Source organism: Sylvia atricapilla, chromosome 3 (genome assembly GCF_009819655.1).
Source record: "Sylvia atricapilla isolate bSylAtr1 chromosome 3, bSylAtr1.pri, whole genome shotgun sequence".
Taxonomy (NCBI): Eukaryota; Metazoa; Chordata; class Aves; order Passeriformes; family Sylviidae; genus Sylvia; species Sylvia atricapilla.
The window spans coordinates 58,337,150-58,360,643 of record NC_089142.1 but is presented as its reverse complement, the minus strand read 5'-3'; the positions used below and the strand labels follow the sequence as shown (position 1 = coordinate 58,360,643).

Below are 23,494 nucleotides of genomic sequence, written 5' to 3'. Positions count from 1 at the left end.
ATTGGTTATGTGATTCTGACAGTTTTATATTCAGAGGTCCTAGATAATTTTTAAATTTAAATATTTCTGTCTTCCCAAGGAAACAGGTTTCTAATAATCATGAGTGTGTAATCAGTTACAGTGTTTGTATATGACACGTGGTTATATGATCAGTTTTATCAATAAAAGCTGATAATGAAAGAAGCTAAAGAAACTAGAGAAAGTTTTATCATACCTTTTTATTTGTCTTAACTGCCTCAAGGTCATCTTTAAAGAAAACTGGCAGTGATGTCTCTCTCATGTAGACACAATTTTAGACCCTCCTGAACCTGCTTATTTTGGAGAGATCTTTGGAGCATTCATAGAAGAGACAGCTCCAAAAACAGTTGCTCCTCTTTTTTTGACAATGTCATGTTTCCCAAAATTCTTTCATTGAAAAACACTGTTTTACAAATAAACATGCATATATCCAAAGGATCAGTTTTACTTCTCTCTCTTCAGTATAAACACCAGGACTCAATTGAATAGGTCTTTTTCCTCTGTCCATTGCCTGAGCATAAAGAGACTTTCTGAGAGAGAGGGTGTGAGAAAAATTAGACTTGCTTTTAGCAGAAAGCTAATTTATTCTCAGTAGAAGAGAGGTAAATTGAATATAACATTTTAGTCCCAAAAGCATGCATCTGACAATTGGAGGACAAAATAGACAGACCTTAGTATGCATTGCTTTAGTCTTCATTTCTGCTTCTTTTTACCCAAAAAGCACTCCATGTTAAAGAAACAAGTTTGTTTTTTTTTTTTTTAAATGGACTGTGACTAGCACATTCATTATAATGTGGTTTTCAGTCAAAAAGATGCTAAACTGAGGAACTGAGAAGCTTGAATTCCAGTTTCAGTCTTTCTTTTGCTGGAGTCAGTTGCTTTATTATCTGATAGATTTAAGATAGCAATTCATGTTCATGTCTCTTCAGTAAGATGTTTTGTGATGGATCAACAGTGATTTGTAAACCCAAAATATTCATATTTCCTTGGGTTCCCCATGGATATTTAGTAATGCATCCTGGTTTTCCCATGGTGAATTGCTATGTCATATTCTCTTATCCTTCAGAAACATGACAGCAAGTGGTACTAACACAGCTTTTTCATATTACAGAAAGGAGCAGTCCTGTATTCTGATCGATCTGATGAAGGAATATCAGAGCTTGAAGTCAACAGTAATGAAAGTCATAGACAGTGCTAACAGTGCTTCTGTGACCAAATCCATATGGAAGGATCATGAAGAGATCAGGCGAACATTAGCAAAGGTAATGACATATATTTTCCTTTGAAGAATTTCAATGATGTTTTTCATTAAATGGACTTTTTTGTTTTAAAGATGCCCTTTAGCGGTCTTTAAAGCTCCTTGAATTTACTGTCAAATCTTGTCACACCAGTGTTCAGAGTTTAAATTGTACTGATTATGATGAAGAAAGACTATAGCCCTTATTTGCATTTTGGTGAGATGTATTAATCTGTAGTTAATGGAAATGCAGATTCGTAATATATGGAAAGCGTAAGTGGAAAATAGTGGAAAGCTCTTGATATAAAATATATTGATACTATATTCCTATCACAGTATGAAAGGATAGTTCTAGTCAACATACTTCAATGTTTTTCTATATTGGGTAAATTTTGGAGTACATAAGAGTTCACAAAAGAACATGAATTGCACACATTTCCAATGTGTGTAATTTTTATATCTGTTTCTTTCCCTAAGAGGACTTCTGTCATGGTGTATATTGTTGATACTAGCCGTTCAGCTGTCCATCAGCCTGCCCTAATAAAGTCTTCTGAGTTAAATTCTTTCTGTTTCTTTGGAGGGCAATTTAATTGGGAAGCCTATTGAGCTCTTAATTCAAAGTCTTTCAATCAGATCTGTAAAAACCTTATTCTAAACTGTGTGTATTTATGGCCTCTTTCTAATAGACATCTTAAAAGAACAAAAATCCAGAACAGAGCTCACAGTCTAAAAAAGAATTTAATGTAACTTCCATATTATTCCTTTGAGATTTGGGCTAAGGAGAATTCCCTGCTACAGCAGGGGCCACATCTAGGCCTGAAGAAGTTTGAGTGCAATAAATGTTTTGGCTGTACTGCATACAGATTAGTAGATTTTTGTCAGCACTGCTCTCTAGTACTTGCTGTAGAAAAAAGCCTAGGATCCGTTCTCAACATCCTACCTTTTCAATGTTTTAAAGATTTCCCTGTGCTTAGGGTTGCAAACTTAGTAGCCATGAAGATTTTGTCCAGTTCCTTTCCTTTGTTTTCCAGAGTGTCTAGTAGTGATGGGGATTTTAATCCTAAATTTCATTTGCAACACCCTCTGATTTGCTTGCTGCAACTCCTGAAGCAATTATTCAATGATGAAGAATGGAAAGGCAAATTAAAAAAAAAAAAAAAAAAAAGAAATTTCCTTAAGTCCAGAAAATACCTGGTTACCAAGTGGAAGAAATGAAAAAAAATTTACTGCTGCTTGTGCACTTCTATTTATAAGAACAATCATCCTGTATGATTATGCTAATGAGAAAACCATGTCAGTTGCTTTGTATTTTATGGAGTAGTTAAATATTATATATGAGAATTAACAAATTCACAACACAAGGGCTCGGAATGGGTATCTGGAAAACTGGATTTTCCTTTCTTTCTTTAAGGCTTCATTAAACAAGCAAATATTTATGTCCACAGCATGAAGCTGCCAAGAATGATCTGAGTGATAAACAAAAAGACCTGGATACTTTCACTAATACAGGAAAACATTTGTTGGCAGAACTGAAGAGAGTGCATAACTGCGACTCCACTGCACTGAAAACAGATATGAACTCCATGGTGGACAAATGGCTAGATGTAAGAATCTGGTATTTATATGCCAAATACAGGTTTTAAGTTTGGCTAAGCTTACAATAGTTCTATTTTCTTGGGATCTAAGAGCACAATTGTTTAGAAAATTTACTTGGAAGTATAACTTAAATTCTTAGAGGGATTTGGTATCAATTTTATGCATGAAGTGACATCAATTCGATAGATTTTAAATTATGTCTTACAGCCGTATATGATGCTACTACTGTAAAATCGATCACTGCACAGTTCCAAGCATGAATTTGGGTTGGATTCACACCTGATGCATACCAGCAATACTTTATTGAAATACATTGGAGAAATAATTTTGGCAGTAAATTACATTAATCTAAACCACGAAAGACATGAATATGTTTGAGTAAGGCATCACTGTAGGAGAGAAACTTAACATGTTATGGATCATGGATTGGTTTGGATTGGAAAGGACCTTACAGATGTGGTTCCAAGCCCCTGTGCCCAGGCCAGGAGCATCTTTCACTAGACCAGGCTGCTCAAAGCCCCATCCAACCTGGCCTTCAACATTTCCATGAATGCATCTGCAATAGCTGTGGACAATCAGTTCCAGTGTCTCACCACCCTCACAGTAAAGAATTTCTACCCAATATTTTACATTTTCATCTTTATGCTGCTTTAGTAACAAATTCCTACCTTCCAGTAGGAAGGAAAAATGTAGTCAAGTGTAGTTCTTTAGAAAAAGGAAGTTTATTTGAACATAAAACTCTTTCTCAGTAAAAAAATATGCAAATATTTGGAAAGAGACATTTAAGATTTGTGTTCAGTTTGTGATCTGGGATACTAAATTGAAATTAAAATTCAGAACTTAGAGCTAAATCCAAGAAAATTATTTTACCCAGGTTTATTAATTATTTTGATGCATTTGTCTTATAACTGTCTGCAAACTAGAGAAGTCCAAAATTAATTTGTGAATGGTATTAATATATTCTTCTTTCCTAAAAGGTGTCTGAAAGACTCGATGATAACATCGACCGACTGAGTGTAAGCGTGTCTCTATGGGATGACATCCTGAAAACTGGAGATGAGCTAGATGGATGGTGTAATAAGTGCATTTCTCAACTGAATGAAGGCATCAACAACTTCAGTAACAGTCAGAGAATGGAGGTCCTCCTGAAAGATTTCCAGGTTCTTACCCACAAATCAGTGATAAAATGTTGTGGATCAAAATGTCAAGTGATGTCCAGCACAGAGAGAAGGCTGTGCTGTTGTAGACCTCTGTGTCCCCTATTCAAGTTGTGGTACCCTAAGGCAATAGCTAGCTGAAAGTATTCCTGTCCTTTTCATTTGAAGGTGTTAGCTTCTGACAGAATAAAGAATGGCACATCTTACTAAATCTAAGCTCCAAAGTTATTTTGGCTCTTGCAGTTATATTCACTTCTAGACTGAATTCTGTTCCAGTAAAAAACAGGGGAAATTTTAGACAACTTCAGCTAAAGTTTAGCAAAAGAAAAAAGTAGTTTCTAAAACCTCATCCAAGAAATTTAGGTTCTCCAAATAAAAGAGATATGCTGGACTGGAAGGCAAATTTTAATGTCAGGTTCTGACAATTTCAGTTAGACTATGACTTATTTTTGTCTGGATAACATTAAACTCTTTTAGAAATCTAGCCAATGTTTAGGATGCATCCTGTCTCTGTGCCTTAAAACACACATCAGGTCAATCATAGATTGAGCCATATTCTACTTCATTCGGAATAAATTATGTCTGATTTTCATGTAGCAGTCTGACCACCCAAATTGATTGCTGTTAAACCCCATTTGGAGTAGAAGCAGATTTCCTAAACCACCCATGTACTTGATGTGCAGAAGGGGCAAAATAGCAGATGTGATCACTGTGTATTTGCAGTCACAGAATGCATAATACCTTTTTTTGCACTTTGTTTTGCAAAGGCAATAGGAAGATGAGTTCAGTGACAGCAATCAGAAATAGATGAGCATGCACAGCAACAATCAGTTTACCTTCTACAGCCCAAATCAGTGGTCAATCTCCTGACTCACCACCTAATATTATATTCTCCCTAGCAAAAAATACCCCTTAACTGCTCTTCTGGGCATTCAGAGCAGATGTTAAGTTTGGCAATTTAATCCTGCAATCCACTGTTCAATCTTTTAATTGGAATGATCTGTATGAAATTTTTAGAAAAGAAAATTTGGGCAATAGGAGACTGGTACTTCAGAAGTCCAAATTATTATTTTTTTGCTTTCATTTTGATACTATATTTTTAATTAGTAAATTTTTTTTTAACTTGGATCTAGAAATACAAGGTCCATATGTATCAGTGTATATATATCAGCATTTTTAATGTTAAAATCTATTTCTGTGTCTAATTTTTTATCAATACCTCACTTGTTTATAATAAAAATAAGAGACCACATGTAATACACTCTACATGTCTTTATGTGGAACCTAACCTAGTAGGTACTTCGAGTCAAATAAACAATGACATTCTAATCTTTATTTTTCCAATTTTAACAAAATAAAGCTTTTACAGTATTTTAAATGCTAATAATTTGTATGGTTATTTTAAAGGAGGGGAAAATTTCTCTGAACTGAGTCTTATAAGGAAAAAGAGATGGGAGATTTTTAGAGCACAAAATTAGCACAACAGTGTTTTCTCTCTGGTTGCTAAACTGTTTACATTTTCTTTCACTTTTGAAATCAATGGAGCATCCTTCTGAAAGTCTAAAAGCTTCTTGTAGTTTGGTATAAAACTTTGACCACATCTCTTTTACAGTCTGAAGTCAAGAATAAAGAGCTGAAGTTGGAGCAACTTAGTTCCAAAATTTCAGAACTGAAAGAATTGACCCACAGTCAAGAGCCTCCTGCAGATCTCCAGGTAAAATAAAGACATTGGTAACCACAGATTGTGCTCAAATAACTAAAAAAACATTTCATCTGAATTTTTTGTCTTTTCTACGCTGCCATTTTCTTTCAAGATGACAGATGCATCATTACTATTTATATGTAGCATTACTATTCTTTGTTCATATTTCTCTAGGTAACCTTGGGTTTTTTTGTATAAACAATATGTAATAAAGTAAGTGAACATTACAAGGAGTATTTTTTAATAAATCAAAATAGAATAAATAGTTTATAATGTAGCTGTTGAGGTATGATACTACAGATATTCTCTACACTGCACAACATTAAGCCACATCACACATAGGTGTGATGCACAGTTTGTTTCCTTGAAAGAATTATAAGGCAGTAAAATATGTTCATTTGCTTTGTTAACCAAAAATATTCTTTAATGGACTAGAATAAGGGCCCTGAACTAGCTCTTACAAGAAGAACATAAGACAATGAACACACAGGTGAGCTGTTGAATTTTTGGCCAGATACTTATTTCTATGTCTAGGGCAGTCATAAAACCAAAGTATGACTATTTTGGCAGTTTGATTTCAAACAGAAATTGGTGTTTGAGATTATTAACCTAATGTCAGAAATTTTAAAAAATAAGCTGACTTCTGCAATTTCTATGGGCAGGGATATATATATATATATATATATATATATATATATATATATATATATATATCAGGTTTTAATGGAAGTTAATACAACACTCAAGCCTTGCCCACATTTTGGAACAGGCTGCCCAGGGACGTTATCGAGACTCTGTCTCTGGAGAAGGAAAAAACCTTCTCCAGAGGTTGTGTTTCTGCGTCACCTGCTGTAGGTGACCCTGCCTTGGCAGGGAACTTGGACTACGGAATCTACAAAGGTCCCTTCTAATCCAAAGGATTCTGTGGATCTGATTTATATGTAGTACCATGTTACGACTGATTCAATTTACTTCTATAAGTGATATGTTCTGAGCTAACATTTACTATAATTTTGCATATTCTTGTCTTTGAATAAGTTACGAGGCAAGGTTCTAGCTTATTTTTTATACTGTCTTAAATTTTCACCTGCCTTACACTGAGATACTTTAAGCCTCAGTGCTCTTAAGGCTTGCTCCCCAACTGATATTTCTTTTTATTGAGCTATTTGAGTCTAGGTCATGTTCTGTATATACGGCGAATTAGTAAAGGAAAAATATCAACTGTTTAATTTATCAGAAATGGATAACTGCAATAGTTTGCTGTCTGGCTTTTTATAAGTTAGTATCCCTTCTTTGCATTATTGTATATCTAAGACTGAATCCTGAATGTTTGTGATTTTGTAGGTATGTATGTCCAGTTAAAGCTGTAGAGAGAGCAAAATTATCATTGTGTGCCACTTTCCTACTTTCCATTTTGCCAATAAGCATTTACCCTAACATTTCTATTTTTAAATGCCTTAATACATAAAATTTTGGATTTAGTTTATAGAATCAGATTTGAGGCAGAAGTTGGAACATGCTAAAGAAATATCAGAGACAGCAAAAGAGACGCTGAAAGATTTCAGCACTCAGAAGATGCAGTTACAGAAGCTGATTGGTCAGATGACAGACTGGCTAACTCAAGTGGAGGAAACACTGTTAAGCTGTGCACGTAACCTGGATCCTGAAGCTCTAAATAAACTAAAGGTCAGTGTTCAAGAAAATTTACATACTTTTCCTTATACATTGATCTTTGGGGATTTTTTTGTTCTGAGCTTTATATTTAATTTTCTTTGATAAAAAATGCATATCACCTGCACAGCTGATAGAATATTAGCAAATAATACAGTGATAATTTTTTAGGAAGTTGCATCAATTAACAAAATTTTGGATTTATTATTTATTATTTTATAGAAACTTTGTAGAAAATTTTAATGAATAATATGGTCTTTGTTGTGGCAAGAACACAGAGTTACATTGAACTCCTTGGTCATTACTCCATGTAATGTACTCAATGTGCTAGCATGTTTGCAAGTACATTGACTCCCTTGCAATGAGTTCATAGCACATCACAGTAAAAGACACTGGTCTAAATTCAATTTTAACACAAACTTCTACTTCAGAAGTCCTCCTCAGTCATCATATATAGCAGTTCTTTTTCCTGCACCCAAGTGCTCTCTTGACTGCATGCAGTTATGCACATCATAACATGACAAACCACGTGGAGGTATTTAACTGTGAGCACAGTTAATATTGATATACTATCCAATTCACATTTAACTTTCAGAAAATGTTTCTCATTCAGAAGTCCTGCCAAATACCAGTGTCATATTGCATCCCACATGTGCCTTCCAGACTCTATTCAATATGCCTTGAAATCTATTTATTTCTATTAGAGTAATAAATCATGAGATACAGCACTTTCCACATTTCTATGATGGCTCTTTAGTTTCATCGCACTCGGAAAATTCAGGAAACACGATCCAGTGCCTCTTCCCTTCTTTGCGTCTGGGATGATTTAGAGAGTACAAGAGGAAAGAACATATGGGAGGAGTAGCAATGCTTGAGAAAAAGACGGGTCTTTTGTTTCTTCTAAGTACCGTATTTGTGTTGTAACTTTATTTTCAGGAAACACAAAAGGACCTTCAGCTTCGGCAAAGCAGCATTGACTCCACCCGGGAGACCCTCAACAGCCTCTGTCGCAAATACCATTCGGTGGAGCTGGAAGCTCTGGGTGGCACTGTCACTTTGTTAATAAAGAAGTATGAAGCCGTGAATCTGCTCTGTTCCAGAACACAGGCCAGGATGCAAGATTCCTTGGAAAAACATTTCCTCTGTGAGTCCTCGGGCTGGTTAATAGGAGTGAGCCGTTAGCCCGCAGCCGTGAGTCATCCTGGAGCCTGCCAGAGTTTCCAGTGACCTCACTTGCAAACACAACTTTATTTTCATATGGAACGTCTCAAAAAGTCCCGCTAACCAAATGTTCATTGGATAACTGCTATGAAACAAAGCATTTTACATATTCAACTCTAACCATGTAATAGGCATGAAAGTGCACCTTTCCTCACTATTAGTATTCACCTCTATTGCATAAATACACTTTATTTGCAATAGAGTGGTGTATAAGCAAATTGAGCTGTTTCTAATGTAAAAGTACCCATCTGAAGTATTTTCTGGGCTCCTTGGATAGTTAGTGGAGAAAAGTAAGCAACTTTTAATCTTATTTATTGAGATACTGATTTAGATTTCTTCTGATATAAAATTGGGACATATCATAAACTGAAATTGACTGTCAAGGGCAACCGAGTAAGACTGTTCAAATTTGGGTGTTTACAGTGGAAACATCCAGTTTCTTGTGAAATTAACCTTCTCCCAAGGTTATTGAGGATGATTAGACAATTGTAGCTTTTACACACTGTTCCTGAAGGATAAAAGACTTGTTTAAAACAACTGTATAATATTGTGGATAATGATAGATCTAAAAAAAATATTCTCTTTTCTGTACTTTTTTATTAAATAAGACTCTATGCAAGAATTCCAGGAATGGTTTTCTGGTGTGAAGGCTGCAGTAAAAGAATCATCTGACAGGTCTGGGGACAGCAAAGCCATAGAGGCAAAGCTACATGACTTGCAGGTATAGTGAACAAATTTAATTAAAACAACCAGTAATTAGCAATTTAGTATGGGAACCAATTGTATCTCTAAAATAATTTGTAGATGCTAACACACTTGTTTTTGTTTTTAAAAAGGTAATATAAGAATGGTTCAAGGCAGCAGTATACACTGTAGAGGGAATACAGTGGAAACTGTGGTCCTTGTTCTGAGAGATCAGAATTCAGTTTCTGCAAGATTTATGTGCAATAAACTATTCTTGTTTCTGATTATGATTTTTTTCTTTTTGCTTTCTTTGTCTTCTTTTGCTTTTCCTATTTTTTATAACATTTTACTTATTCAACATTTCAGATTAACACTGATATGTCAAAGCTTGTATGTATATACTTTTCATGAGACATCTGCTACATAAGTAGCAGATACCTGTTGTAAACAGCCCTAATTCCTGAAATGTGTAACATCTTCAAGAGATAATTAAACTATTCAGATAAAGCCATGACTACCTTGGGATCAAATAAGAAAATTGAGTGCTGTGAATTGTAGCACCACTTAATAAAATTTTATTTGAACTCTCTGCTTAGAATTTTAATAGCTAGACATAGCTCTTATCTTCTTGGAGAAATCTGACCATTCTCATAGAAGGATTGCTTATCTTTATTTATCAAATCTTATGTGTTTCAACTGTGTTCTTCCATTGCACAGAGTGTGCTGGATTCTATTAGTGAAGGACAGAACAAATTAGATGCTGCCTGCAAGGAAGGAGAAAGTTTATATGGTTGTTTACCCGAGCCAGTTGTGAGCCATATTCAGGAGCAAATAGCAAAGTCTAACCAGAGCTTCCAGGAATTCCTCAACCAGTGTCTAAATGACAAGAAGGCCCTGGAAGATTGTGCATCACACCTGGGAAGGTGAGTAATACCAGCAGTCACAAACAAGCTGTGAACTGCATGAAATTTTCTGGTTTCCAAAGTGCAGGGCAGAACACAAAATTATTTCAACTTGACCTAGTCATGTTTGCTTTTTTCTTCGGCAACATTTAAGAGAATTTGAAGTTCACTGATAAAAACAAAGCAACAGGTCATGCTGCAAGGGTTAAAGAACAGAAGGTCAGCATCATATATGCAGTTCTGTAGCTTATGAAACTCCAAATCATCAGTTGGGATTCCAGTAATTTAAATGCCATTTTTTGGATGGAAAATGTTCAATGAAGTTCATTTCTGCCCTGGGATTTGAAGATAGTATGTATTTTACACAGCATGTGCCTGTTCTGTCCCATTTCAAATGGAAGAAAACACCCTTAAATTACTGCTTAGGGCTGGAATTCTGGGAGTTGAAATATTTTCGGATCTATCCAGATTCAAAAGTGTTGATAATTGAAAGCGAAGTTAGTCTGTCAGTAATGGGTAAAACAACAGTATGAGATGGTGTGCCTGCATGTAAGGAAAAGTTTTCAAACTTAGGGCTGGAGCTTGTTTTGCTGAGTTTGGAGCACTCAAGATTCCAGTTCTCTTCTGTAGAAGAAATTGAAAGCACAACACTTCAGGCGTTCTACACAAAAATGCTGACAAAAAAAATCTCACTTTTAGCCATTGTTTGTTCTTAGTCTAAACTACTGTACGAATTTGAAAAAAGCTTTCTTTTGACCTGCTTTTATTGAATCTAGTAATAAATAAAAGTACTGTCACTTTAAATTCTGGTCTCCCTGTAGTTCCCATGGTTTTCCTGAACATTTTTAGAGAGTTGCTGAATATTTTTAGACTAGTAGTCACCGTGGAATTATGTTTTGTGTATAACTCTTATTCTTGAAGCATGAAATTGTGGATATTAACTTCTTGTGGATATTAAGTCTTGTGGATATTTACTTCTTCCAACTTTACTCCACTTGAGAAGTACTTTTTAAGGGAGTATTTATCTGCTCCGTAGCTTTGAAGATCAGTACAAGAAGCTTGCCCTGTGGATGCATGACACGGAAGAAAGAATAAGCACAGAAGCATTAGGAGAGAATAAACAGCTTGTTTCTGAGAAGAAAAAGGAGGTGCAAAAAGTGGAAAAGTTCCTGGAAGAGTTGCTGAATTCAAGGTATATTGAGAATACATTTTCTAAGATATTCTCATTTTTTCCTCTACTAGAGCAGAAGTAAAATTAAACTAAATGTTGGGGTAAAGTGTGTTTTTGAAAGCTAGAGAAATGTGTTGGAAAATACTCTGTGAAAAGAGGCTGAATCCAGATAGTTCGATTTCTAATGACTTTCAACCAAATCCAATATTTGCTCTTGATAAATTAAAAAAAGCTTATAATACTTTATCAATAAATGAAAACTGAAAAATATAACTTTTAAAAACAGAAGCTTAAAACATTGCTTTTAAAAACAATAGTGAAAATTATATTTATCATTATGTCCATTTTGAAATTTTCTTTCTGTCCTGTAACATTCAACAATCCAACCAGGTTAGCAGAATCCCCTTCCCCATACAGCTTGCCTTATAAAAGAGCTCAAAAAGCATCCACGTTAGCAGTGAAGTCTTTCTAAAATTCAGACTTAGCCAGTAGATGATGAAGTAATTGCTATTTTGAGTACATAGATTTTTTTCAAATTCTCTTTTTATTATTGGGTTGGAGATGGTAGAAAAAAAAAAATAGTAGTTAGCTGTGCAAGTTTCACAGCATCCTAAGAAGAAACACCCAGTCACTCCCTATGGCCTTGAGACTGATGCAAGACATTTTGGTCTGATTTTAATTCCCTGTAGTCATCATGTATCAGGAAGGATGATAAAGTAGATTGAGATTAACTGAGGCTGTATAAACCCAGTTTTAATCCCTTTTACTGACCCCTGTACTGAATCTGAGTCATTGTCTAATCCTGGACAAATGACCTTTCCATCATGCCTTCCTACCTGTCCAAGGTTATGAACTTCTGAGAAGCTTTAGCAGGTACAAAAGGGTAGCAGTTCATATAGAAATGGAAAGTTTGACTGCTGAAAAGAAAAGCAAGGTAGCTTTTAATTTAAATGTTTGGCACAAAGATTTCAGTGTGATCATTCTGAGCACCAAGATTCTGCAAGAAATGGCACTGCACACAAGAAAAGATGTTAATCAGTACGTGCTGCTTATCTTCTTTCAGTCTCTCCTAACTAATTTTTCCAATTCTTAAAAACCTCTTACCGCTAGCAGAGTAGGTGTTATGTCAGTAGCCTTCACAGCCTCTGGCAGTGGCTATAATACTTCATACTTTCTGAAAATTTTAGTCTTATTATTTTCTTTCAGGGACTCTTTTGACCAGCTCTCCCAGATGGCACAGACTTTAAATGAAGAAGGCCATGGTGCAGGGAGAGAAGTACGTCTGGCTTCTCAACATCTCAGCAATTATCAAAACATGGTCAAAAATGTCAAGGAGAAGCTGAGGACATGTCAGCTTGCACTCCAAGAGCATCTCACTTTTGAGGAGGCATTGCAGAGTATGTGGTCATGGGTGAAAGAGGTTCAGGATAAACTGGCATCATCACAGAGCACTCTTGGAAGCAGAGCCACCCTGGAAAGACGATTGACACAAATTCAGGTAAAGAAGGATAAAAATAGATATTACACAGCAAGATTAATATTGGGTGTGGGCCACATCAGTGGGAAAGGTTATGTTTTTATATTTTATTTTCTCTATGGTTATAAAGAAGAGAATCAGAATTTAAGGTGATCATGACAAATTGGGATGGGAAGTAGGAAGAAACAGGATAAAGTTTAATGGGAACAGGTGTCAGTTATTACATTTCATAAGAAATAATGAACTATGAAAATCTGTGTTTAGGTCCCAGAAAGCTTTCTAATAGAGGGGAGGCCTTGGAATAACTGGCAGAGTCTCTCTATCAGGGTTGTGGTGTGTCCATCACAGGAGGTCTTCAGGAAGACCTTAGATAAACATTTAAGAGGAAAGTCATTAGAAGATCTGCCATGGGTCTCCTGAGGTTTCTTGTAGCTATGAGGGGCTGTCTTACTGTGCAGTGCATGACCTACTCGGTATCTGCTGCAATGTGAGCAGTATTTTAGGTTGACCAATGCAGTGAAAAACCTGTATAGCGGTGGGAAAAACTGCTGGATCACTTGCTCATAAGATGCCTAGGAATTCCTACTGGATATGACTGTTAAGGATGAATGAGCTCAGAGAAGATGGTGTTCACTGTTGAAAGAATAACAGCTCTCATTTCTCATCAGGTTACATTTGATATTTTGACCTTTTTTGCCTCACAGGAGATCCTGTTACTCAAAGGTGATGGTGAGGTTAAGCTGAACATGGCCATCGGCAAAGGAGAACAGGCACTTAAAAGCAGCAATGAGGAAGGACAAAAAGTGATACAAACTGAGCTTCAGACGCTGAAGGATGTATGGAATGACATTATCAGCACCTCAGTGAACTGGCAGAGGTAAGAATCCCTTGAAAACAGAGGTCAGGCCCTGCCATCTTTGGTTACAGAGTGTGGTATCTTAAAGCAAGTAGGAGTACATTCCTTCATTACTGGTATGTGAGGGGAAATTTGCATTATTAGAGAGAATCAAAATTGCCTGGAAAAAATACACCCTTCAATAAAAAAAAAAAGAAGAGATGAGTTCACCCTATCAGATGAATCAAATTTCATATGAGATGGTACTTCACATTAATTAGGAAATTAATAAAAATCATACAAATTCATACAGAGAAAAATCTAAAAAGCACTTTCTGAGTTTTTGAGCTAGTTCTTGGGCAGGACTAAGAACATGTGAAAATTTATCTACCTTTTCCATACATAACCCAGGGAAGGTTTCTCAATTCTGTTTTTCATTGGGTTTTTTTTAATTGAAAAAAATGTTAGTATCAACTCCAAATGATCTTTCTTGCATATTAGCTGATTTCTTCTCATCTTGACCTGTGTGGAAATGGCAAGTTTTTTCTTATTGCCTGTATGAGATAATTTTGTATATCTGAAGGCCTCCATCATTTCTATTCTAAACAGACCAATGTTTCTCAATTTCTCTGTGGACTTTCTGGGCCTCTATCACACCTGTTTTTTATTCAAGAGATTAAAGGCCATCACTTGTCTGATTTTTTTAAAATATAATAACTAAAAGTAGTGCCACTTTCTTAGTTGCATCAAAATTGTAATAGAATTGCATGTAGAAAATTATAGTGGGCTGTCTTTGTGATGTCTCTTAAATTTCACACAATTTTTATCATAAAATATTATTTAGATTAGGCTAGACCATAGGATTTGGAGTGAAATTCTTACCACACCCTTGTCTATCTGTAAGTCCAGTTAACTGAAAATTACATTCCTCAACTTGAATCCCAGAGAAGTATGGTGGTCTACCAGGAAAAGCAATATATAACAGAAGAGGATATTTCTTATAAATTGTAAATGGGTTTATAGATAATGGGTTTGTTCTTTCAAAACTTGCCAGGATATCTCTTAATTAACAGTAATTTCATAGGCTGATGCATATTTTATTACTCTGATCATAAAGAACTCCAGCAATATTCCATATTTTACTTTGCTGAACAGACACTGAAATGTGCTTTTCATTAGTCTGAGGCAGATAGATTGCTCATGTAACCTGTAATAGGGAAGCAGCTATGTTGGTTGTACAAAGGCACCCAAAAGCCACAGGAATTCTAAAATAACTTGTATGCAAGTTGATATAGGAAACAAAAGTAAGATGGAGAAAAAAGTATATTCTAAACCTATTGTGGATGGCTACAGATAGTGTAACAATTAAGGTATAAACAGCCTCTTTTTTTGTTTTGTTTTGTTTTGCTTTTTCCCAAAACATTTAAAAGTTCTCAAGTTCTCATCTGCACTTTGTTTCTCTTAATGTAAGTTGCTTAGATTCTGTCATTAGCCAGTGGAATGACTATCTGGAAAGGAAAAACCAGCTGGAACAATGGTTAGAGAATTTGGATCACAAAGTGGAACAGCCTTTAGAACCACAGATTGGTTTGAAGGAGAAGTTTGCTCAGCTGGACCATTTCCAGGCTATTGTTTCTGAGATAGAGGATCACTCAGGTGATTTACAGCAGCTCATTGAAAAAGCTGTGGAACTGTATGAAAAAACAGGGGATGATTCCTTCGGAGATGCAGCTCAAGAGGAACTAAAAACACAGTTTAATGACATCTCAACTGTAGCCAAGGTAAGACAAATATCTCCATTTCAAGTAAGTAATATGTTTAGACATTGTATATATAGCTAAAAATTTTTGATTTTTGCATTTTTTAGTAACTAAACAATTGACTGTGAGTAATCTTCCCTCTGGTATAGTTGAGTCTAATAAAAATTTTGAATACAGTTTACTAAAATTTCATGAAATGCAAAAATGATATTGAGAGTTGAAATTGGTATAATTACAATTTTGGAAATGTGAAGGCCATATATTCTGTTCCTAGTTACTTATATACAACAGTATTTCTGATATTCTGATGCATTTCTTTTAATCTAATCCTTTTCATTCATTCCTAGCCTTTTTTTTTTTTTTTTTAACCTAGAAAGGGAAGAATAAAATGCCTCCCTGAGCAGGAAACATATTGTCAGAAAGAGAAATCCTATTGTCAAAAAGATATATGGCCATATTTTGTGGTGTTTCAAGCCACTAAGCACTGCACATGCTATACAGGTATTCTGCTTGGTTTCTAAGGAAGGATATGTGAGCTCACTGGGACCTTCTGCCAGCCAGATCATGAAATACCTTGCCTCCATGCTTCCCTTGTACTGGTGCTACTTTTTGGTGTGAGCAGTGTACACAGGGACGGCATGGTTTCCTTTCCTAGGAGTCTTTTGCTTCCCTAGGAGGCTGTTTTGGTTAGAGGCAGGTGCATGTGAACATTTTCTTACCCTGTTGCTGCATAAAATGCATTAAGGTACAAAAACTTTGAGGATTTACTTCAGGTCTTCTTTGTTTGGCTAGTTACTATCCATTGTGTAGTTGACGATGATACATTCTGAGAGATTAAGATGATTATTTTCAGAGGGAACAGCAGGTCTTGTTAATCTAACTTACTTTTTAATAGCATTTGTTGAATGTTGAGTTACTCAGACTTTAAAATAACTGAGTTTAATTTGTAGGTGGTTTAGTTTGAAACTGGCTTCAAGACATTTCAGTCTAGATTAGAGTATCTACATGGGTAAAAATCTATCTGATTAGCTCATTTCACTTTTGGTTAGTTTTGATAAACATTCATTAGTGTTGTCTCAAAAGAATAGAGAAACAAGTTTACTCAGTCAGACCAAAGGTAAATTTCAACCACTGTACTCTTTCACTGTGTCACAGTAAGATAAACTGACCCCACTCTAAGCTTACATTAAAAAGCTGAGATGGAGCCAGGAAGCAGCTGCATGTCTGTGTCCTCCAGGACAGCAGGGTACGTGTTTGGGGACAGCCACCACTTCTGATGTGATGGTCAAAATGGGACTCAGCACCATAAGATCATTTTGCACTTTTGGACAGCAGTTTTTGTTTGTGGTTTTCCTGTAGGATGTCTCCATGACTCTGCTTAGCATTTGTAGAGACTTGGTGCTTTTAAGTAAGAGCAGCAGTGCTGCACCCTGGGAGCACTCACGGGTGATCTGCAAAACCCCCTCCAGGGTGTATTGGGAAAAGCACAGCAGAGTGACACAGCTGCAGGCAGCATTAATATCTACTAAACCATAAATTAGACTGTGGTGAAGTATATTTCTGCATCCGTTTTCAGGCGGCTGCTGCTCCAGCAGAAAATCCTTGTCCAGACCAAACTGAACCAAACCTTTCAGAGTGTAGCACTCTGTTCTGATGCCACAAGCTATACCCTATTCACTATTCAAATGCATGCTGTGGAGTCAAACCAGCACTGAATGCTTAAAGCCAGCATAGTATTTAAGTCCTTTAATAATCTTTTTTTTTCTTTCTTCTTTCTTTTTTTTTTTTTTCTTTTTATCTGATTGATAGGAGAAAATGCGGAAAGTGGAAGATATCGTGAAAGATCATTTGCTTTATCTGGATGCTGTGCATGAATTCACAGACTGGCTTCATTCTGCAAAGGAAGAGCTTCACCGCTGGTCAGATGCATCTGGTGATACACCAACTATACAGAAAAAGCTGGCCAAAATCAATGTAAGAAAACATTCATGATTTCTTCTGCAATTCAGACCCTATGCTTTTAAAAAAACCCAGTCAAACAGTTGTGGGGTCTTGCTCATTTTTCTTTGAAGTGGTGATTACATTTCAGTGAGCTGAAAGCAAGCTTTCCAAGCTGTGCTTTGTTTTCGACTCCCTTCTCATATTAACAGATGGAGTAAAAGTATAATCAGACCTAAGTTAACCACAGCACACATGGAAACAATTTGCTAGAGCGGAAGCACAGTGGCATCACAGAAGAATGTGGCTTAGCTGATTAATGAATTCTTCTCTTTCCTCATCCCTAAATATGCTTTCTCCATGAGCAGAATTGTCTAAATCAGACAACCTTTACTGCTTTGCATGAGATGGAGATTTGTAAAGCAGCACAAGGATTGTTCTCCTCAAACATGGTAGAAATATGTGAGTTGCTTCCCTGCGTATACTCTCCTTAGCCTGGCCCCTATTCTTAGCTGTCTTCAGTGCTTAAGAAATGTGCATATTCCTGAACGCAGCACTGAAGCAGGCTACATGTTTTGCCCATGCCTGGTGTTTGCATTCAGATATTCATGCTAGCAACACTTTACTCTAGTTCTAAGTATGAGAGAGTGGGACAGTGAACTTGGATGATAGATGAAGATTCAGGATCCCCAAGATCAAATCACAGATTCTTTTTACATTCTGGGGTAATTTTCAGTCTCCTTTGTGCTCAAACTCCTGATCTGTAAAACGGGAAAGGGAGGAGTTAGCAGTGTGTCGTTCACAACATGAACAAGAGAAGAAATAACATGACTGTAGCATGCAATGTTTGGGATGGTATTTATACATTCTCCACTTTCTTAAGCTGAAAGCTTCCAAGATTCTCACACATGAGATGTGTGAGATTGAAATAAGGACGCCGTAGAAAGAATTTAGCTCTGAAAACAAAACCAAAACCACATACTCAGAAAAAAACATGTTCAACCAATTCTGGCAAATCAGAGCTCACGCCGGCTGAAAACTGCAGCTGTGTTTTTGAGACTGCTGCGAGCAGCTACACACCAGCATTTCTTACGTAAAAGATCACGACGAAGTCTTTATGTTCCGTATCTCAACCTAAATAGTATTTTTCGTATCTAAACCACGTTCCTTCTTCCCGTCTTTCTCTCCAAAGCTGAAGGCAGTTTCAGAACTGCTCTTTAATCCCCGCAAGGGCCGCACGCTGTTGACTGGGTTTTGCTCCCCGCGGTCCCCAGACCGCCGCCGTCAGGGAGCCGCGGCTCGGGGCGCTGCGGACGGGACGGGACCGGGCGGGACGGGACCGGGCGGGACGGGGCGGGACGGGGCGGGCCCCGCCGTCCGCGGCGATGTGGCGGCCCCCGGGTTACCATGGCGATGTCGCCCCGCAGGAGCTGGTGGAGTCCCGGCAGAGCGGCGCGGGCCGGCTGAGCCGAGTGGAGGCGCTGGCCCCGGCGGCCCGGCGCGGCACCACGGCGGGCGGCTGCCAGCTGCTGGCGGCCGAGATGCAGGCGCTGCAGGCGGACTGGCGGCAGTGGGAGGAGAGCGCCCGGCGCAGCCAGGGCGGCCTGCGGGACCTGCTCAGCCAGATGGCCCTGTCGGAGCGGGAGTTCGCGGCGCAGGCCGGGCGGCTGGAGGAGGCTGTGCAGCGGCTCGGAGGGCAGCTGGCCGCCTGGGCGCAGGGGCTGGCCCCCGCCGACAGCCGCAGCACGGACGCCGAGGTGGTGGAGAGCTGGCGCAAGGAGAAAGTAAGGGCATGTCTCTTTTCCTAGCGGCTTTTCCGCCGTACATGTGTGGTCACCGCGGGCAGGAAACTTCCGCCAGGCGGGAACTATCAAGTACATCATCAAATCAATACTTGCGGAAGGTATTTCCGTGAACCCCCCACTTCCCAAACTCTTCAGTGTTACTGTGACCGCAGCGAGCGGTGTTGGCAGAAGACGTCCCTCCCCTTGGCCTCTGCCGTACCAGGCTTAGCAAACGCTGCCCGGATTGTAGGTGTTAAACCCAGCGCTTGCCCCTGGGAGGAAGCCAAGGAGCTGGCACACCGGCTCCGAGCTGCGCTTCCAAGTTGCTCAGTGGGTCGAGCCAGAGTAGCATTTGATGGAGGAAATGAGAGGCTTTTCCTAAAAGCCAAGTAAGAAACTGGAGCCATTAAAATTTGTCAGGAAGGTATTTGGCTTATACTTTCCTTTTCTTGAAATGCCCTCTACGTTATGCCCGTTGAGATCTTGTCCAATATTTAAAGAAGTTAATTTGGAAACGGGTCTAATTGCTAATTGCTTTGGTTTGGAATGCAGCTGAATTTAGAGAAATGGATTGTTTCTGTTCCTCATTGTCTCCTAGCAAAAAAATCTCCCTATATGTATCACAGCCCCTCCGTGGTAAATACATTCCCATATTTGCAACAATCAAGATACATCTTTGTAAGTATCTCAACCACAATCACACATGTTGATGAAAGATACACAGTACTTCTCTTTCAGTGTAGCGTTGTAATAAAGCAGTTTCAGTAGAGGGAGAGTGGTGTGTATTGCCTACTTTCTGACCCCTTGGCTGAAGCCATGTTCAAAAAAACTCCAGAACACCTTTTCTTTGTACTAAGATTATTAATCTCCTTCTTCAGGGTCCGTGCCAAGTTATTTCTGTGTCTTCCTCTTTCACAGAATTCCTTGCATGGGTTTATGAAACCTGCTTACTTGAGTGCCATTATGTGTCTGTAGGAGTAACAAAGAGGGCATTAAGATGAAGCAAATAATTGCACAAATATGCAAAGTGTTCCATACAAATGTGGTTTTAAAAAGGAAAGGAAGACATGGGATTGTTATCAACACACCAGGCATTTTTTATTTCATAAATGGTCAAGTACTAGATTCAAAGGATATTGCTTTTATTAGTAGTATATTAATATGTATGTACTCTGGGTCTATGTAAGAACACTTTTTTTAGATTAGACAGTTGTAAACTTTGGCTAATGAGGAAGATTCAGAGGCATCTCATGAGGTAACTGTGCATAGCCACACTATGTAATTTTATTTATAGTTAGAGGAAATGTGACAGTATTCTCCCCATTTTCCGGACCCCAGGGAAAGGCCCTACTGTGAATGTAAAATAACACTGCAGTTTCCATTTCTGTTGTATCACAGTGATTCTGTTGCCATGTTAGCCAAGGCCACAAATTAAAAATGCATCTCCTAATTTGCAGATTTAGCAAGATTATTCTGCTACTCTGTTATACTGAAGCTGTGTTCCCTTAGGTATGTGCAGCATTAGAACAGCAGATTTTGCACTTGGAATTCAGCAAATTATTTTAATAATTGTCAGATTCAATATTAAATCTAGCTGGCTGCAACAGTGATGTCACGGTATGGAAAAATGCCATAATCAATTTTACCCTGTTTTGCAAGTTACTGCTTCTATTTGTTACTAGGCTATGCCTAAGGCTGTACATAATCAGAATAAACTCTTAGTAGTTTTTGAGGTAGGTTATTTGAAACTGAAATTTTGTGTTAAAAACAGGCAGTTCTAACCTTCTATTAGTCCTAAGAGATGCTTTCTTTACATAAAAAAGGGGCTGTTAATAATTCATTATGGTCATTCCTGCCCTTGGCAATTTATGACATCCTCTGTTTAGGTAATGTCCATTGTGGTGTTATTTCTAAGGCTTTCCAAAAGAATGGTTTCAGTAGTTGAGCGTAAAATAACATAAGAAATAAGTAGTTCAGCGGGTTTTTTTAAGCATCATTGCTCTTACAAAATACTTTTCAAATGCTACTTTATATGGCATTGAAACAATATCTGTTAATCATGATTGAAGAGATTTCTGGTGTGGCTCAAAGAAGGTAGTCCATAATATGATAGTGAATAATGTAAATCAGGGAAGTCCTGAAAATCTGCTGCAGCAAAATAGCATTTGTACTTTTCCTGAACATTCAATTTTGTGCTGAACTGCTTACTATGTATATTTGCAGTCGTGCTCTTTTTTCCTTCTGAATATATATGTCTACATATATATGTATATATATGTATGTATGTGTGTGTGTATGTATATATGCATCTTCAGAAATATGTTTTGGGGACATCCTTATCTCCCAGTTCCAGGTCTCTGTTCAAATCTATCTTCACCATAATATGATCTGTTTCTCAAGTTTATAAGTTTCTCAAGTTTGTAAGTTTCTTCCAGACTGGCACTTAAGCCAAACTATTCTGTACATGGCAAATGCTCTGGTCTGCCTGGACTGCAAAACCTCTGCTGTTAGTCTGAGAGGAATGTCTGAAGAATTTAGTTCCTAGTGAGGCGAGGAGCCAAGTGTGCACTGCTCATTGTGCTGGAGTAGCTGGCGGATTCTGCAGTGGAGATGCTGTGGACATCATCAAGCACTGTTTTTGTTGGAGTACTTATCACACATCCCCCTGTGATGCAAGCCAAGTCAACAAAATCTCTTCTTTTGTTGTTGTTGGCCTAGCTGTCTCCAAAAACCATTCCAGTGCATCAATGACAGGCAGTAATCCAGTTACTCTCACAGGACTGTGAGCAACTGTGCTTTTAAATTATGAAGTAATCTGTGAAAAGAGTTGAAGCTGTTAAAAAGCTTTGTGCATAAATTTGCTTTCTGGATAGAACTCAAAAACATTTTAATTGAACCTGTTAAACTTAAGGCAACAGGATAACTTTATTTATATAAACATGTATCATTTGCTATTCTCTGAATGTATGTAGTTTTATATGTGTACAGGTACTTGACAATACTATTGCTCATTTATTGGAATGAAATTTGTGTCTTAAAATGCGCTTCATGAACATTTTGAGCTAAGGAAGTTGAGGCATCCAGAAATTTGATTTCTAGAAGCTCATAATTTCAAATAAGGTACTGTAGACTTAACAGCTAAAATACTCTTCAAAGTAAAGATATAGATCATAAATTAATTATTTTAAACTGTGATAAACTTTGATTAAAAAGTTGTGGCTTTTTTTATATTTACTCACCAATCTTCATTTATTTTGTTTTAACAGGAAACATTGGATGCTCTGTTAAAGTCTGAACAAATGACAGATGAGATCAAAACTCAGTTGAATGATCTTTGTAGATTTTCCAGGGATTTAAGTACTCATTCTTCAAAAGTTTCAGGGCTTATTAAAGAGTATAACAGGTATGCATTCATCTTGTTTAGAGTTAGTGTCGTGGGGAGGTGGGAGGTGGATGAGCTGTCTTTTACGGAATTACTAATTAGAATTTTAGAACTAGAGACAGATATATGCAATAGTTAGAGTCATTATTTTGATTTTGGTGTCAACAAAAGTTATACAAAGTAGTAATTTGATTTTTTGTGGTAATTTTTTCTCGAAGCCAGGCTATGCCACTAAACTCAGCTGAACCTAAATGTGCATCTATACCTGATGTATTACAGGAGTCCTTGTAAAGAAGTGAGGTAGAAGTATGTCTTATTTGTCTGAAGGAGAATGAGCTGTACCAGCTAGTTCTGATATTTTTCTCACTTTTGTTTTTCAAGTTAGTCTTCTTTGTTTAGTTGGTTTCTTGGAACAGGAACTAGCTAGGGAAGGTAGCATTTTCTTGCTTTCTTGCCTTTTCTCAGGTTACTCTGATTTACTTTGGAGTGTTACACCTGCATTTCAGACAGAAGGTTCTGTTGTTTCATGTAAGAGGTTACAGCTTTCGGCTTCTGTAGCTGCAGGAGGATGAGATGACTCAGACTGATCCTTTATAACCTTGTGGACTCAGATTGATCCTTTATAACCTTGTGGACTTAGCAGAGCCCCAGAAATTAGAATTTATTTGCTGTAGTCCTGTGCCCGCTCCCTAGAGAGAGAAAGATGCTTGCAGAATACATTGATGCTTAGGTGCACTGAGTCACTCTCTGGAAACACTTATACCTGTCATATCTGTGACAGCTATGTCCCAATTTACATACTTCACTTTTGAGAACTGAAAGCTTCTAATGGATTTCCTGGTGCCTCAGTTAAGTGCATAAATTTGGTAGGAGGAATCCAGGTTAACCTACCCTTACCATTGTGTTTCAGAGAACAAAATAATAGCATTGTCACCTAACAGAGTCCTGCCTTTCCTCCC

At 37.5% G+C, this 23,494-nt stretch overlaps 1 protein-coding gene across 1 annotated transcript in view; it reads left to right on the top strand.

Moving 5' to 3' along the window:
- The window catches only part of SYNE1 (spectrin repeat containing nuclear envelope protein 1), a 286,213-nt gene that overhangs the window by 113,217 nt on the left and 149,502 nt on the right, over window positions 1–23,494 (top strand). The window contains exons 40-54 of the mRNA XM_066315491.1: window positions 1,130–1,280; window positions 2,701–2,859; window positions 3,829–4,011; window positions 5,621–5,722; window positions 7,193–7,396; window positions 8,318–8,525; window positions 9,211–9,323; window positions 10,004–10,209; window positions 11,225–11,380; window positions 12,566–12,857; window positions 13,541–13,713; window positions 15,143–15,452; window positions 17,241–17,405; window positions 18,797–19,153; window positions 22,420–22,556. Of these exons, the coding sequence (XP_066171588.1) occupies window positions 1,130–1,280; window positions 2,701–2,859; window positions 3,829–4,011; window positions 5,621–5,722; window positions 7,193–7,396; window positions 8,318–8,525; window positions 9,211–9,323; window positions 10,004–10,209; window positions 11,225–11,380; window positions 12,566–12,857; window positions 13,541–13,713; window positions 15,143–15,452; window positions 17,241–17,405; window positions 18,797–19,153; window positions 22,420–22,556 (2,916 nt within the window). The remainder of the gene's footprint in view (window positions 1–1,129; window positions 1,281–2,700; window positions 2,860–3,828; window positions 4,012–5,620; window positions 5,723–7,192; window positions 7,397–8,317; window positions 8,526–9,210; window positions 9,324–10,003; window positions 10,210–11,224; window positions 11,381–12,565; window positions 12,858–13,540; window positions 13,714–15,142; window positions 15,453–17,240; window positions 17,406–18,796; window positions 19,154–22,419; window positions 22,557–23,494) is intronic.